This window comes from Ipomoea triloba, chromosome 11 (assembly GCF_003576645.1).
Source record: "Ipomoea triloba cultivar NCNSP0323 chromosome 11, ASM357664v1".
NCBI classification, from domain to species: domain Eukaryota; kingdom Viridiplantae; phylum Streptophyta; class Magnoliopsida; order Solanales; family Convolvulaceae; genus Ipomoea; species Ipomoea triloba.
The window spans coordinates 2,165,549-2,182,406 of record NC_044926.1 but is presented as its reverse complement, the minus strand read 5'-3'; the positions used below and the strand labels follow the sequence as shown (position 1 = coordinate 2,182,406).

At 37.0% G+C, this 16,858-nt stretch overlaps 4 protein-coding genes across 5 annotated transcripts; 2 read left to right on the top strand and 2 right to left on the bottom strand.

Moving 5' to 3' along the window:
* Positions 1-2,499: 2,499 nt before the first annotated feature.
* Positions 2,500-6,393, bottom strand: LOC115995690 (prohibitin-1, mitochondrial). Its single transcript, XM_031234794.1, has 6 exons — positions 6,255-6,393; positions 4,996-5,183; positions 4,137-4,253; positions 3,432-3,602; positions 3,100-3,312; positions 2,500-3,000 (listed from the first exon to the last, which is right to left on the bottom strand). Exons 2-6 carry the CDS (start codon positions 5,170-5,172, stop codon positions 2,809-2,811), a joined length of 870 nt encoding a protein of 289 aa, XP_031090654.1. The 5' UTR covers positions 5,173-5,183; positions 6,255-6,393; the 3' UTR covers positions 2,500-2,808.
* A 1,148-nt stretch (positions 6,394-7,541) lies between these two features.
* On the top strand, positions 7,542-10,372 carry LOC115995751 (translation initiation factor IF-2-like). Its single transcript, XM_031234877.1, has 2 exons — positions 7,542-8,348; positions 9,998-10,372. Exon 1 carries the CDS (start codon positions 7,689-7,691, stop codon positions 8,334-8,336), a length of 648 nt encoding a protein of 215 aa, XP_031090737.1. The 5' UTR covers positions 7,542-7,688; the 3' UTR covers positions 8,337-8,348; positions 9,998-10,372.
* Positions 10,373-10,609: 237 nt separating this feature from the next.
* Positions 10,610-12,566, bottom strand: LOC115996561 (ras-related protein RABA1g). The gene is made up of 2 exons (XM_031235840.1): positions 12,188-12,566; positions 10,610-11,208 (listed from the first exon to the last, which is right to left on the bottom strand). The coding sequence occupies exons 1-2, from the start codon at positions 12,406-12,408 to the stop codon at positions 10,776-10,778; spliced, it is 654 nt and encodes a 217-aa protein (XP_031091700.1). The 5' UTR covers positions 12,409-12,566; the 3' UTR covers positions 10,610-10,775.
* Positions 12,496-16,547, top strand: LOC115996562 (glucosidase 2 subunit beta-like). Of its 2 annotated transcripts, none has more exons than XM_031235841.1 (7): positions 12,496-12,584; positions 14,033-14,153; positions 14,226-14,339; positions 15,424-15,519; positions 15,637-15,819; positions 15,920-16,065; positions 16,240-16,547. In XM_031235841.1, the coding sequence occupies exons 2-6, from the start codon at positions 14,057-14,059 to the stop codon at positions 16,036-16,038; spliced, it is 609 nt and encodes a 202-aa protein (XP_031091701.1). In that variant the 5' UTR covers positions 12,496-12,584; positions 14,033-14,056; the 3' UTR covers positions 16,039-16,065; positions 16,240-16,547. The 2 variants fall into 2 exon arrangements, with proteins under 2 accessions (XP_031091701.1, XP_031091702.1); XM_031235842.1 differs by having other exon boundaries at positions 12,545-12,595.
* Positions 16,548-16,858: the final 311 nt, after the last annotated feature.

Below are 16,858 nucleotides of genomic sequence, written 5' to 3'. Positions count from 1 at the left end.
GTATGGCGTCGACGCCGACGTCACCTAGCCTCAGCGTGGGCCCCAAACACGTGGGTTTCCACAACTCTCCATCCAAACAGTAAAGAAATGTGGTCCACTCCTCTGCTTCCACGTGGCCCATGTCATTCGCATGACAAAATACGGTACCAAACAAGCCTCGCAGCATTATGACTGAACCTCGTCACATGATAATGCTGACAACTATTTAACGTCACGCACTAAGTTTAGCACTACTTTTTTAAACTCAATAATTTTCCCTTTTTTTCCTTTTTTATAAATCATGATTCCAACTTCGTAGACTACACCCTAGACCAGATGAACCCACCTTCATGTCGATGATTGCATAAATCGCGCTAATTTAATTTCAAAACTAAATATTAACACCAAATTGTATACGTGAGGTGGTGGGTTCGAGTCTCAGTGGAGGCAATATTGATTGTTGTGCTTCAATAGCTTGAAAAAGTAGTTATGAACAGATAATGCATTGTAATAAAGTCAGTAGTATTAAAAAAAAAACACCAAATTGTATACTTTTGTGCACAAAGAACTCTGAAATCAAAGTCAATAGTACTAAAAAAAACAACTCTCGAATCAAACACTCATGATGCTGCGGAAAGGAAGCTGATGCTTTTCATCCATTAGATCAAAATCCTAGGAGCTTAAATTCAATAATTGTAAGAGGTGTTTGGTAAATAGCTATTAACTGATTGGGTTAGTGGGTTTGACTAGTTGATAACATTAGCTTATTGTAGAAAAGTGTTTTGTAAATTAGCCCTTAGTTGATAGCTGATTACATGCAAAAATGATTTTCTCAAAAAGCTAATAAAAAAAGTTGTTTTGAGTAAATTTTTGAATTTTAACATTTTAAAAAGCAATAAATTGTTAAAAAAGCTAATTAATCAAACACTTATATTAATTGTTTAACCAAGTCAAATAGTTAATAGTGATTAAATAAACCAAAATTGACTGATAAAGTAACTATGTTACCATACAGGACCGTTGACTATTGCCCAAAACGAATAGTCAAATGAATGAAACATTATTCATATACTTAAAACTTACAAATTTGATTATTGTTAACGTTTTATTGATTGAATCAGTCACACAACATATACATTTTCAGTCGAATCTGTCACCCAGAGCCTTATAGTGATTTATCCATTCACGGGTTTACTGGTTCGAGAAAGAAAAAAAGCAGGAAGAATCTTGATGATGAATACACACTTTATTAGAAGCCAGCTAGGTTGGCCTACCGGCGTTGCTCACAAGATAGCTTTAATTTAAACAAAGCATATAAGATGGGAGTAGTGGCAAGCAAATGACAACCCAAAAGAGAACCCCCCATATTTGACCTGCTAAAAGATAGAAAAATAGTACGCAGCAGCATTGCAGCGGCACCGGCGGCCGTGCCCGTATCTGCCGTAGACCAAACCAACTATTAGGTAGGGGTCGTGAGTCTCGTGACGCCACCTCGCAATTACTACGTCCACCCACAGTGCCCACAACCATCATTGTATTAACGTTGTAACGTACTATGCTCCTTGCTTCAACGTTTATCCATTTTGCCTCACTGTTCAATTGGCGGATGTCATCTATCTATATCTTCTTCTTTTTTCTTTATAACTCATGTTTTACAATTTTGTCACACTATAAGTATTCAGGGCACTCGAGTCCATCAAAATACATAATTTACATACTGAATGTTCATAATTTATATACTGAATGTTCACAATTTAGTACATCAATTGTGATGGATTCACCTTGTAAGGTGGACCGTAGTTCATGGTATAACTATTGATCATGGACCTAGCCCATAATAATAAGGTAAATGACAAAATATTTGAATGAACCATAGCCCATATTGCAATATAGACTACTGGTAAATATTTGGTAAATCGAGTTACTTTTAGTTAAAGCTAAACAAAAAATTGCACAGTTTTGCACAAGGAGCTGCATCCCCGCCAACTTTTGTGGTAAGGATCGAGCATCACCCTACCACTAAAAGCAAGTGTTAAAGTAAAGCTTATAATCCACTAAACTAATGCCCCGGGACGTTCATCAATCTCTATTTCTATTCACTCGAAAGTGACTTAGTCATACTTTACTCACTCGGTCACCATCTTGGTCATATTCTACTCACTCAGACACAAGGCAAGAATGGAAGGCAATGTAAAATGCTAATAAAAATGAAGACATGAATGGTCGGTTTCCATATGTAGCAAGAAACATCAAGCAATTCTAGAATCAAAGGTGGGGAAGGAAGAAAAACGCAAGTGGTTGGTAGGCGAAGGGAACGAGGTTGGGAGGATATTTTTAGTTGATATTTTCAAGCCACACAAGTAATCTGCCGGCAAAGACAGGTGGGCGTTTACAAGGTTTCGCCTGTGATGGTCCATGGTCGTAGTTTCCACAATTCCACGTACGCTTTTTATCTCATTAGCCACGTTAACTACAAAATATAATATTAAAAACAAAGAGGACATTATAAGTAGGATGCGATTAATCAAACTAAAATCTCAATTATAGTGACAGTAATCTCCTTATATGAATACCACTGTTTATTAGTAATAATAGAGTCAAATTGTCAATTAAGAACCAACTAACTTCCAGATTAAAACCATCTGAAATAATATCCCTCAAGTCACTTGCATTTTTTTTCTCCTAAAAAGTAAATTTCTTGAGCAAAATGCATATTCCTGTTTCAACAATCCACAAAAGCAAGCATAGTAAAAGGTGTTCCTGTTCAGACTTCAAATGAACTTCTCCAATGATAAGTTTTTCGATTGTATGGCTCTACCAATTTTTCGATCACTTCCTTCCGGCCTCGAGGTTCAGGTCCTGGAGGTTGAGCAGCAAATCGTCGGAGCTCAAGTATACTCTGTTGGCCGAGGATGAGATTGTGCTAGCAATTTCTCGTGCTGCTTCGATCTTCCTGAGCGTGATGAAGGCTGGGTTGTTGGCTATAGCTTGGCCAATCAGTTGTGCACTCTTAGCTTCTCCCTGCAAGCCAAGCACACGTTTTATTTAGATTTTACGCCCAAATTTTGGAATATAACTTGCATCGGCTCTTAAAGCTCGAGGATTGGAAATTGTACTCACCTGTGCCCTAATAATAGCACTGCGCTTGTCCTGTTCGGCTTTCTCCACAATGAACTTGGCTCTCTCGGCTTCCTGTGCTGCCACCTGTTTTGCTTCGATGGCAGCAGTGAATTCCCGCCCAAAAGTCAGGCTGGTGATAGACACATCGTCTAGTGCAATGTTGAAGTTAGCTGCCCTCTGAGTCAAAATTTCACGTATCTTCCTACTCACAGTCTGCACAGCATAGTTTCAAGTAAACACGAGATATATAGTGATAACTATTAGGATTGATAAATGTTTCAGTATAACCAGCTTTCTAGAATTAGTAGCGGCTAAAGATATTTGGCACGCACCTCTCTCTGGGTGATGAGCTGGCTGGCGTTATACTGGGCAACCACAGCCTTCAAGGTTTCATGAATGATGGAAGGCAACACCCTCTCGTTATAGTTTTCACCAAGAGTCCGGTATACAGTAGGTAGCTGATCTGGCACTGGACGTGTCAAAACACGAAGACCGATTTTGACCTTTGCAACAAAGGATGAACACAGGTCATACACGCTGGATAAGTATGTAGATAAACCATAGGAAAAGAAGAAAATGATGGAAACCTAAAGTGCAAATCAAGCCCCAATAAAGTGAATCTCATCATTATATTCTTGCTCCCACTTCAATGCAATAGAGTTAGAACTAACTAATCTTCAAATATTTCATCATAGTGAAGCTGAAGAAATAAATATCCACAATGAACCATTCTTGTGAACAGAAAAGATAGCCAACTCAACATTATATTCTCGCTCCCACTTTGCAATTCAGTTTGAACTAGTTCTCGAGTATAAAATATTTCATGTATTAAAACTAAAGAAGAAAATAGCCACAGTTAACCATCCTTGCAAACAGAAAAGATGAAACTTAGTCATATGCCAGGTCAACATTATTCAAGCTTTAAGCAGATAGTGATCACTTTCCGGTACAGAATAAATCTCATCAAAATTTTAAAATCAATAGAAAGATGGTTGAAGCACTAGAAACAGGGAGAGTCTTCAAGGCCGCAGACTTACCATCTGAAGGTCACGACTTCCTGACGTGCTTTCAACTAAATGGGGTCTTGCACGAACATCATAGATTATTGGTCTTTCAAACCATGGAAGCATAAAGTGTGTTCCTTCAGGATAAACCTATTCATAAACATTCAAGATAATTCAGCAAATAAAGATGGTTATGAATCTCATCATTATATTATTGCTTTCCCTTAGACTTTAACCTGCTAAGGGAAAGCATAAAGCAACAAATCAAAATCCACAACATAGAAATCTTTTGTACATAATTTGAGCGAGCGAATATATATTGCTAAACAGGAGACACACCATGTATTTGTTACAAGTTGACAGCTTGCAGTTTCAGAATTAGAAACTTTGCATAGTTCACATAAATCTAGCCATTCATTAGAACTTAGAAGTAAATGAATAATCCTATGACATTAGACAATTGTTTTAATTAAGTTCAAGAAAACACAAGCAATGAAATACAAATGTCAAAAACCCACAAGAACAATTTGCCTAAATTTAGACTAATTTCAAAAACTTAAGATAACACTAACAATCATAGTATATGCTTTAATGTCTTTTATTAAGTGGGGACCTAATGGAAATTTTGATGAAGCCTGAATTGTATACGATGATTCTTAGTGTTAACTTAAGTTTGTGCCTAAATTGATAATTATTCAAAGGTCATAAAATTATTATGTTGAACAAGAATGAAGCAGAAAATAAGAAGTCTTTATTACTGATTTCTTTAATAGTAAATGTGATTTGAATTTAGAGGGGGAAACTTCAATTGGCATTATAAACTTTCAAAACCAAGGAATCATGTGACACAGACATCCAACTCATTCGAATTTAAGTAAAGACAGGAAAATACCTTATCTTTAATACCACCAATACGGTTGAAGACAATGGCACGATGCCCTCCATCAACATTGTAGAGACTGTTGGCAACTCCATATACACCAATACCAGCAACAAGACCAAGCTTGATCAAAGCAGAAGCAGCACCACCACCGGGCATTTTAGGAACCTTAACATTGTTGAGATTCATCTTTCCAATCCCTGAAAGAAAACGAGAATGTGGTGTATTAACGAGTATCGAGCAAAAAAATGGATCACAGCAATGGTCACTAGAAACCATACAAAATGCACGTCATGTTCTCTTACATGTGTAAGGCAAATAGGTTCTATACACACATTATCTTATTAAATAATCATGGTACCCTACACTTGATAGATGTCATGTTTATTATTGTTATCAATATAACTATTCTTAGTTGGCTGATGCATACCACAGGAAAACAATACAGTACGAAGTGATACACTGATATGAAATACAAAAGAGATTGTAGTACAAATTTGATCCAAAACTAAATAAAATCTTTAGAAGAAGGGTTTTCATAGTGTGACTGGATCAGAAAACAAATGCATAAAAGGTAAGGGAGCACAGATAAGAGTATTGGTGTAAGACACAGAGACTACCTTCGCAAACTAACTAGACCATGGAAGATGGGTGAACAGAAATAGATTATTTGCAATAACAGCAGATATCTTATACAAAGCCAAACAAAAGAGACATCCACATTTTGGAATTAAAGAAAAGATGTGCATTACAGGTTTGCTCAACTGGACAATGTTGAGACCAGGATGCTAAAGTAACTAAAATGAATATAAAATCAGTTATTCTTTTCCATTTCTCATACTCAATTACCATAATATCCAATCCATAGAGCAAAGGTTCTCTCTCATGAACTTTCTCTGATGTAAACCTACCTTGCATTAACAATCTTCATCTTTCTCTAATGTAAACCTACCTTGCATTAACAATCTTCATTTTTCAATTCATGAAAAGCGTATAGGCATAGAAGTGATAAAATAAATCCTCACTCACCCACCCCACCCCATCCCAACCCCCAACAAAAATAAAAATCTCCATCACGGCTTTAGGGCAACCATAGCAAATGCACAAATAGGCTTTAAAAAACAGTTTCTTTCACAGATTTTTGTCACCCCTAGTCCACAGTAGCTCAGACAACCACCGTATTGCATTATTGCAAAAAAAAAAGGAACAAAATTCAATCGATTGCATAGACACATAGAACGTGAGGGCTAGGAATTGAGATCTGAGTATACCTGATTTAACACCGAGAAGAGCTGACGATTACAAGCAAATGAGATGGAAAGATCGATCTTGGAAATGAAGAATTCTGGGATTTTAGCCGGAAGGCTTGGAGGAGGGGTTTAACGACTTTAGGGTTTTTAGGGACTTATTTTGACGTAAATTTTGCAGTATTTATTATTATTATTTTTTTTGTAATGTAAAAAATTTCCCCTAGATCTTATCCGGATCCAAATTTTGGGCCTTGTATGAAAGCCCGTCAGTAAAGTCCATATTTCACTGTAATGACATGGTAATTGGGCCCAAAGTTACAAGATTAGCCCGATTATACTCTTTAATCTTTTATTCTTTATTTTTAAATCTGATTTCTTTTTTTTTTTAGATACTTAGCATTGCTTTGAGTTCAATCATCTTAAACTTATTGCGACAGTGACATCATTACTTATCAACTCTAAATGTCATAATTACTTATCAACTCTAGATATAATGCAATGTGTAAGAAAATTATCTCAGATTAAGTGGGTGAAACTTAATTATTGAATAATGAGAATAACTATATATTTAACCGAACGAAAAGATGTTTTTGAATAATAAGAAGAACTATATATTTAATGTAACGATGTCTTGTGCGGCTTTCGTTCCCAGTAAACGATAGGATGGCTACGAAAAAAAGTAAAAATGTTAAAGGGAACACACCCCTCATAAGGTATTTATACACATTCCACCTTCTCAATGGACGATCGAGATCGATTTGATCCTACAACTATGATTGCTTTTCTATAATCCTCTAAATTTAGCTTTATACATAAGAGGACTCCATAGAGTTCTAGAATATTTTAAGCGATCCTACAACCTATGGAATGTTATGTACAAGTGCCGAAAAATTCTAAAATGATGTAGCAAACTTCAGACCCTTGCGAAAAAGTTGTCAGGGCGCTACATTAGTCATACATAAAAGTAAAAATGATGAGTAATTCTACATGTACTCCCAATTCGCACTCTCATTTTCTACTCCATATGAGTTGGCATGCTTTGATTGATCAATTTAATAGGGGGCCATAATGCTTATCCATTCCCTTTTTTTTTTTCATTCTCCAATCAAATTTGAACACAAGTGGAAGTAAAAGTTGAGAGTATGATTTTGGGAGTACATGTAGTATTTTTGAAAAATGAATTATATATGTATATAAAAAGAATTTTTTGACGGAACATATGTATATAAATTGTTTACAAATATCATATAATTTATTAAGAAGAAAAAGAGTAGATTTTTTTTTTGTATGACAAGAAAAAGAGAATAAAGAAAGAGATGGGGGACAAAACTACAAAAGTTCCCTAATCAAACCCACAGGAAAGGCAGAAAACGGAAATCTTTCGCCGACCGCTGCAACTCCCACAAGATCCCATTTTTGCTCTTCCCTACACGGTGGCGCCGACGGTCGTGGTGGATGGCCAGAAGCAATAAATACGCTTCCCTCAACTTCAACGACATCTATGAAAAGAGAAGCGCCACCGCCACCTCCCCCAATTCTTCTTCGTCTCAGGCCACTGCGAATCATAGTAGTAAGACTGTGATTTCCAACTCGCGTATCCATGGCCACATGCTTGTGCTGAGCCGTCCCACGCCCAAACCCATTGCCATACCGCAATCCCAGCCCGGCCCGATCCAGCACCAGGCTAAATCATTAAGCCCGACGCCGGCTACTTCGCTGTCATCATCTCCGGCGGATCGTGCGCGGCCGGAATCTGAATCGGACTTCATTTCTCTGCGGCCGCAGGGCCGGACGGGGTCGAGCCCGATCATTTCTTCGCCTTCCTTGGGTTCTCCATCGAGCACAATCTCGCCTCTGCAATCGCCGGTGTCGAAGTCCGACCGGTTCGTGCCGCCGCATCTTAGGCCCGGGTTCAAGGGCCGCGAAGAGAAGCCGGGAGGGAGAGGCGGCGGCGGGCCGCGCTATGGGCACTCTGTATGTTTCCCGGATCCCCACGGCGAAGACGGCCGGCCTAAATCCGGCGGTGGGCATGACTCAATGAGAACGACCGGCGGCGAAGGCAAGTTCTCGGACTTCATGAACCGCCCCGGTTCAAGTGGATGACTATATCATATGGTATGGCTTCTTCATATATTTCCATGTTATAAAGATTAAATTTTGCAGTAAATACTTCCTAGTTTTTATTTTGTTTTCAGAAACCCCATTGTATTTTTGACCCAATGATAGACTAATAAGTTGTTCATAAATGATCGGTTCATATTAAGAAGGTTAATATGTCGTTCTTTTGCTTATAAAAGGTCAACTTTTGTTACTTTGGTGCTCCTACTGGCCCGACAGAATAATGGAGGGGTTAGTCAATGTGACTCAGAGGCCCCACATTGGGTATAACTCTCACATGAGGCTTTCATGATACATATATACATATATATATCTTTGAATCCTTTGATTTTGAGCTGGATGTACTTGTAAAGATACCAATAGGAGTAATACCATCCACAGAAATGATGCTTGTATATGCATATAAGATGCTGATACCATTCAATTTCTTGCACCTGTTCATTTACCTTTAGTCACTGCAGTTAGGATGAATTCATTTAGCCGTAATGAGTCTGCAGGAATGTTAGCAGTAGACTAAATTGTTCTTGACCAAGAATCGAGTTTGATAAAGTTGCCATATTGTCTGAATGCTTATCAAACATAATGTGATGGCAAAGCACTTTCGAGTTTTGACCTGGCTTTAAGGAACTCTATGTTGTGTTGTTGCATCATATCTTTGGTTTCTAGATTGTTGCTATTCATAATAATAAGTAAAAGAGGTGTTACCGATAAGGCTCTCAAATGAATTTCGTGCATCCTTCATGATCAGACTGCTATGCTCGGGTAGTAAATGTGGCATTTTTTCTTGTGCAGGATAAATTTTCGTTGTTCCAAGTTGTTAATAAGGAGGTAGCGAGTACAACCGTAATGTGAGTTAATGCAAGATAGGAAATCTAAACTCTAAACACTGTTTTCAATGATGTTTCTAATTACATCAGCAAATAGTTAGTACTTCATTTTGGCATATACAAAAAATGAAAGAAATTTTATGTATATTTTTGCTTATCTTTGTCTTTATAGTTTTCATTATGTCCTATTTTGCTTTGATTAATTTTTGATCCAAACATGTCAGAAGGAAGAAACGAGTAATTAGTGTATGATAATTAAAGATCTTCTGTTTTCCCTACAAAGAAATGCGGTACCATATATCTCAGTTGTATAGTTATCGAGGGTAATGTTTATAACAGTTTGTCTCACTGTACATGTAATTCTCTGTCTCGAAAAGTGGCGTTGGCCATGAATCTTCAGGCATACCGAAAAGTATTTGTGAAATATGTCTATAACATGTCCAAACTGTTACAGACTCCATTACATAGACAGGTTCTTGTGTGCACTGGTTATATATACTCTGCAAAGCTTGTCTCTTACTTAGAGTGGGGTTTGCATCATTTCCTTCTTGCCTCTATTACACTTACAATGAATGTAACGTGGTATATTAGTTAGTGTTTATCACCTTTGACAGTTGTCTTTCATTTTTTGAGTTGCTAGGCCAAACCCTACCTCATTGTCGGTGTAGTTAGTGTTTATACCTTCGGGTCTGTGTTATTAGCATTTTCTCTGTGCAGCAGTATAAAAATTTGCTATAACGAACATTGTTTTCGTATTAGTGTTTTCAAATATTCAAAGGTTTGTGGGTAAATTCTGACTTCATTATTGCCCAAATGCAGGATTTGGTGGCGCGAAGCTCCCAATCTGCCTACAAGGATGAACGATCTCTTTGGAAGCAAACAAACTCAGCGATGAGTGCTTGCGAATGGATATTAGTCCTATATTAACAGCAGATAGTGAAGCCATGGAAGTTGGATTCTGACAAGGTGGGGTGGCTCCTTATGATCTGGGGATATAAAGTGCTTTAAGGATCAAAACCCATCAGTGTTTTATTCTTTCTTTGTTCTTTTCCATCTCCATTTTTAATTCCTTTTCCCAACTCTTCCATATATATAGGCCAGCCAATAGTGGAACACAGAACAGTGTATTGTTTTTGTCACAGTTTACCATATGAAAACTATCATCAATAAGAATCTTGTTGTTTTGAGCTTTCATGCTTTCCTTTCTAGAATGTTGCATATGCTTTTACCATTATTTAGTAAAAACCATCATGCAATATGAAGCTCTTAACTGGGCACAGATCCTAAGAAAAACCAAACATTATTTCACACAACATTTGCAAACAATGATCTTAGAAGGGAGCTAATGTTTAATTAAAAAGTTTCCAATTCAATATAGTCTATCCAATGGATGTTAACAAGCAGCCATAATCATACAGTGCAAATAAGGTATGTTATAAAGGTGTGAACTAAGATTTTGTGAGCCAATAAATGACAAACTTTAATGGCCTGTCAATTTTATATATAATTGGAAGTGTTCAATAGCAACACAAGGATTATAACTGAATACAAAAAGAACCTCAACTGACATAGGATTAGGTATCTGCTCTAATCTGCTCTAAGCAGAGCAGCAACCGGCCTTCTTTACTGCTGAAACATCATCTTTACTCCCGACGCTAATTGTCTGTCCCTTGGGCAAAGTTGTGTGGTCGTCCCCACCATCAAGAGTTCTCTTGCTGACGACGTGGTATATTTGAGTGAGCACTTCTGTGAAGGCGTCTTCCACGTTCATGGACTCCAGGGCAGAGGTTTCCATGAAACAGGTGCTCTCTCTTTCAGCAAATGCCTTGGCATCATCGGTTGAAACAGCTCGCAAGTGGCGCAAGTCTGCTTTGTTTCCCACGAGCATGATGACGATGCTGGAATCTGTGTGGTCGCGAAGCTCCTTCAACCATCTCTCCACGTTTTCAAAGGTAACATGACGAGTGACATCATAGACAAGCAATGCACCAACAGCTCCTCGATAGTAGGCACTTGTGATTGCACGATATCTTCAACAGTTCAAACCATAAGTAGTTCTCCAAGGAAAAATAATATGACAAGATACAAGTATTTTGAAGAAAATGAGACAAGATTGCTAGTGATAATGCCATCACAATTCATATCAGCATTTTTACTGGTAAATAATGGCAAGAAGCCAAGAATAGAATCCCATATGTCAGCAGGTGAAAATTTGACACCTAATTTGACTCATGAATGCAACTACAATCATATTAAGCAAGGATTGACACTTATAGAAGTGCAAAACACCATGATTGGATGACCTAGAAGGCTAGAAAGCATTTTCTTTAAGACAATTACTGCAAGCTAAAGTGATACCATATTTGTGCTAATGAAACATTATTATGCCACTGTTTCTTAATGTCATCTACTTCTCCTTCTCCACACAACAAACTGAACAATCAAACCTAAGCACACATACAATCTGCAACCAACATTATATGGTGCTACTCAAACATCAAGCAACCAACAAGAACTAGACAATTCCTCGACATAAGAAACAACAGTATTGTGACTATAGAAAGGGTACAGTTAGCACATTACGTTACTTCCACTCTAAGTGTTAGCTTTTAAACCAAAAAAAGCTCAATCTATAATTAGAGTAACAGGAAATGCCACATAAGGAAGCAGCAATCTCCATCCCGAATCTAAACTTACTCCTTTCGGGATCAATGTAGGTGGTGAAAACGCCATTTCCTCTAACAACGAGGTGAGATCTAACATAATACATCACATTTCACCTTTCAGTCACTATCAATCACAATATCAGTAAAACAAAACGGAAATCACATCAGATCTATTCCTACAGCTATATATCACCTACTGAAAACCAAAATCACTCCAACAAAACTCAAATGCACGAATCAGTGAATCACATCCCGCTACACAAACAAACAATGAGAACAAACAGATCTCAAATTTCAACCGTATACACACAGAGAAACGACAGGACAGGGAAGATGAAGCTACCGTTCCTGGCCGGCGGTGTCCCAAATCTGAGCCTTAACGACCTTGTCGTCGACGCGGATGCTGCGAGTGGCGAACTCGACGCCGATGGTGGACTTAGACTCGAGGCTGAACTCGTTGCGAGTGAATCTGGATAGAAGGTTGGATTTCCCGACGCCGGAGTCGCCGATCAGCACCACCTTGAACAAGTAGTCGTAATCGTCGTCCGCTCTGTACGCCCCCATTCTCCGTACCTATTGCGCCGTACACTGCCAGGGAGTGGAGGAGTATCTCTCCCTTCTCTCTCTCTCTATATGTGTGTGTATGCAGAGAAAGAGAGAGTGATAGAATCTGAAGGAGGAAGAAGAGGGGCCGCAACGTTTGAAGGAGAGAGGAGGGAGATCTACTCAAAGCTGTTTCAGTACAATCCTGGTTCCTTGCTTCTCATTTTACCTTTCAACTTTATCTTTTCTCTTTACTTTTCAATTATTTTTATTAATTGGAGTATAAATATTTTTTTTTAAACAATTTTCTTTTCCAATTACTCTATATTTTAAAAAAATTTAATACTCCACAAGCCCATAGACCTGCTAATTTGTGATACAATACAAAAAACAACGGGTTAATATTTAATTTTAACATGTTAGGGGTTATTAACAAGTTGAGTCATTAAAATCCGTACCTTAACATGTCAACTCGCTTATTCCGTTAATATATAGTATTAGTTACGAGTTTATATCTTATTTTTATCATTTTTTTGAATATTATGTATGTTGTAAATTAAATATTTTTACTGTACTCAAAAAAAAAATATTTTTACTATTTGGTTGATTTGATTGTAGATTTAATAAAAATTATTTTAAAAAAAATTTATTTTAAAAAAAGTTATATTAACATGTGTAATAGATTTTAAACGAGTTACCGTTTTGTTGATACCCGAAACCTATTAACCAACTTTGTTTATCGTGTCAATATGTTAAACTCATTTTTAAACACCGTGTTTCACATTCGTGTTTATAACTATAACTCGTTAATCTTAAAGGTTCGGGTTCACGTTTAGTCTTATTGAGTTCATGTCATTATTGTGTTAAAACATTTTCACAATTTGCCAAATCTATCCGCATTTATTAATAAACTCAAAAATCAATTGGATTATCACTACACTATATAATGTACTCACAATTTTATTTACACCATATTTGTTTGGTTATTTCAAATGAAATGATTTTGTGGAGATAACTATTATCTCTATAAATGAGTCATTAGCGTGGGATTTGGATATAAAGTTAGTTAAGTGTTTGAATATTATAACTTATGTCATATTTGTACATGATAAATAACAAGTACAACTAACTAACTACATAAATTCTCTTGTCGTAAACTAAATTTTGTTCTTCAAAAGTTTAAAGTATAATCGTACCTTCCAACGACTATGTTGGATCATATCTTTGAGTAGAACGTCGGCCAAATTCTATTAGCAAATTGATTACTCTTGTTTGACCTCTCAAAGGTCGAGTTCAATCATTTTTAATTGTTAAACGTTATTGAGATATTATAATATTAGGTTGAAGTGTGTGAAACACAACTTTGACCTACAAATTTTACTATATTTATAACTTGCTGATTAGATTTAGAGTTCAGTTTGTTATATTTTGATATAAATATATGGAAGCTTTTAAAAAATTCATATCATAATTATGAGTTGCATTAACACATGCTATTATTTATAATTAAATATGAGAACATATTCTACACACTTGTGATCACTAATTTTGAGATTACTAAGGTTCATTTTGACGCGTTACAAGTCAACCTTGCCCGAAATTTACTCTATTTTATTATATTGTTCCCTCTTCCTATTTATAACAGACTGAACGAAAGTCTTTCAAAATAATGGAGCCAAGTCTTCTCCTCAGTCTCTGCTTTATCATTCTCTCCTTCCAGTTCTCCCATTCCTTTCACGATTTGCCCACCGGAATCCACCCAAGAGGTCCTCTATCGCTCCATCTTTACATCTATTGTTGAAGCAGTGCTCTGCTGATATGGTATAGTGTGTTTGCAGATAAGAACTATTACGCTTCCAAGGTGATCAAATGCAAGGACGGGTCCAGCTCCTTCGCCATCAGCCGCCTGAACGACAATTTCTGCGACTGCCCCGACGGCACCGATGAGCCTGGTATGCATTTGCTCCGCTGCCCATTTCTTCGTTCATTCTTGTTGAGCATATAATATATAAAAATAAATTACCAATCCAATTAGCAGCTTAGACTTTTTAGTTGAGATGATGCACGTGCTTCAATTTGGTATCAGAACTCAAAGGTCATGAGTTCGAATAGTGTTGCTCGGAGCACATGCTTCAATTATAATAGCTAACTCCTATTTGTACTAAATGTTCTGATATGGGCAGCTTAGTTGGTTCTTGATATGGGTAGCTTAGTTGGTTCTTGGTGATAGACTCTGTGCAATGATACATTAATTTAATCTTTATAGTTGCAGTGTGGGAATTACACCTTATATGGTGGGCTTTTTGTCGGCACTCCCACCTACCTAACATATGGTTGAGTGTTTGAGTCATAATGATTTACTCCCCACTATCTTGTCCGGCCCAATGTGGAGACACGAGGGCGAGAGAATTTTGTGTTTGTGGACAAACTAAACCCTCCCGTAATATTAAATCTTATTAGCTATGGGTTATTAGGGACGCCTCAATGGTTGTGTTGCAAGGACAGCCTTGCTAGGTGTGGGTATTAAATATTATGATGATGGTCTAACACACATGTCTACACCGGGTTTGGGCTACTTATTTGGCCGCTCCATAGGGCTTCTTGAATTATCTGTTGGATTGAGATCCAATATTTCATCAGGCCTTATTATGTTACACCTCAAATTTGACTGTTGAGCATTGAGCCTCTGTGTTCAACAGGCTTAGTTCTTATTACTATTGCTATTGATTGTTGGAATCCTTGACTCCTTGTCTTCCACAGCGCTTCTATTCTTTCATTGATTTTACTTCCATATATAGAGCATGTATGTAATTATGCATTAGCTAGTTTGTGCTTAGTTGAACAATCTTGAAATGCTGCACTAAATAACAGCAGGAATTTAAACAAGTAGTACTTCAGACTACATTTATGTTACTTGTGAATTTGCCTGCAGCAATCTACTTTAGGACGGTTTTTTAATGGTCAAAAGGATACTGCTCCTCTTTGTTATGTTGTTCGAAGTTGGTGATTGTGTTTGATTATTAATTGGATTTTTAGGAACTGGAGCTTGCCCCATGGGAAGATTTTATTGCAGGAACATTGGCAGCAAGCCGAGATTTTTGTTTTCTTCCAGAGTGAATGATCACATTTGCGGTACTTAAATTCTCGTGCTCAACTGCTGTTTGTTTGGCAGTCTGGATCATTTTACACTTTAGTTTCTTTTGCTTCCAGTCCAGATGTTAATATGTTATAACATTTCTTCTTTTCCAGATTGCTGTGATGGAAGTGATGAGAATGATGAGACGTTTTCTTGTCCAAATACTTGCGTTAAGGGTGGGGATTCCTCTAACCAGACCACGAGCCAAGGCTCGAGAATTGATCAACTACATAAATTTGGCAGAAAAGCAACTAAACATGAAATTGACAAGGAGGACTCAGAACAGAATTATACAGGTAAGATCAATTGAAGGAAAAAAAAAATTACAAAACTTTGTGATGTGTTACTATGTATCTCTTACTGTACGATGAAATCACGAGGTTTTGGGGATTCCAGCGCTGCAGGTACTGATGGTCTTGCAGGCAATACTTCTGCTTAGTGTTGTGGGGATCACGCTGTTCTGTCGACGCACCAGATCAAGAAAAAGGCCTTTGTTGTTGTATAGAAAGCACTGACTTAAAGCTTAACTTCATTCACATCGAGTAAGTATATTCGGTCCCTCTTTCGCCTAGTTAACTTCGGGCTTCCATGTCGAATGAGTGTGCTGAAGTTAGAGGCACGTAACGTGGCTAATATTTACCAATTTCTCCGGTAAGTAAACACGTTTAGCGTTCTTGGATGTTCTCAACAATCTGCGCTTCTGCACATTTATTCAGGTTATCTGGAATGAGAACTGATGAAAGAAATCTTGCAGCTTTTGGCCTATGTATTGCTACAAGGATGCTAACTATTTGCTGCTATTAAGGAATCATTTAGATTCAAGAATGGTATGACTGTGATCTTGTTGTGAATTATCATCAATTTTGAAGATTCTCAGATGTATAATCAGCCTGTTTTTTTTTTTTTTTTGTTTTGTTTTGTTTTTTTTTAATATGTTTTCCTTATCTGGCATTAATCACTATGATTGCCTTGTTTAAATCCATTTTTGATTTACGGGAAGGACTAACAAACTCATAGTTGAACACTTGAACTTGAAATATTATGATTATTAAGTTAATTGTCTGATTAACTCAAATAGAGTTTTCTATTTAATTTCATCTTTTTTATCTAGCAAATGCGTACAACGTTATAATCGATAAATTTAAGAAAGCTGGGAACAAAATCATACTTTTCAAATATCCTGAAACGCAATGTAACCTAATAATAGTTTGTGGCAATTGGTAAATGAGTTGTTAAATCATAAATTCAAGAATTAACTTAGGTATGTATGTCATGGGACTAAACTTTTATTATTAGTCAACAAACTTTCTCAACCTACTGAAGGGCTCGAACCCA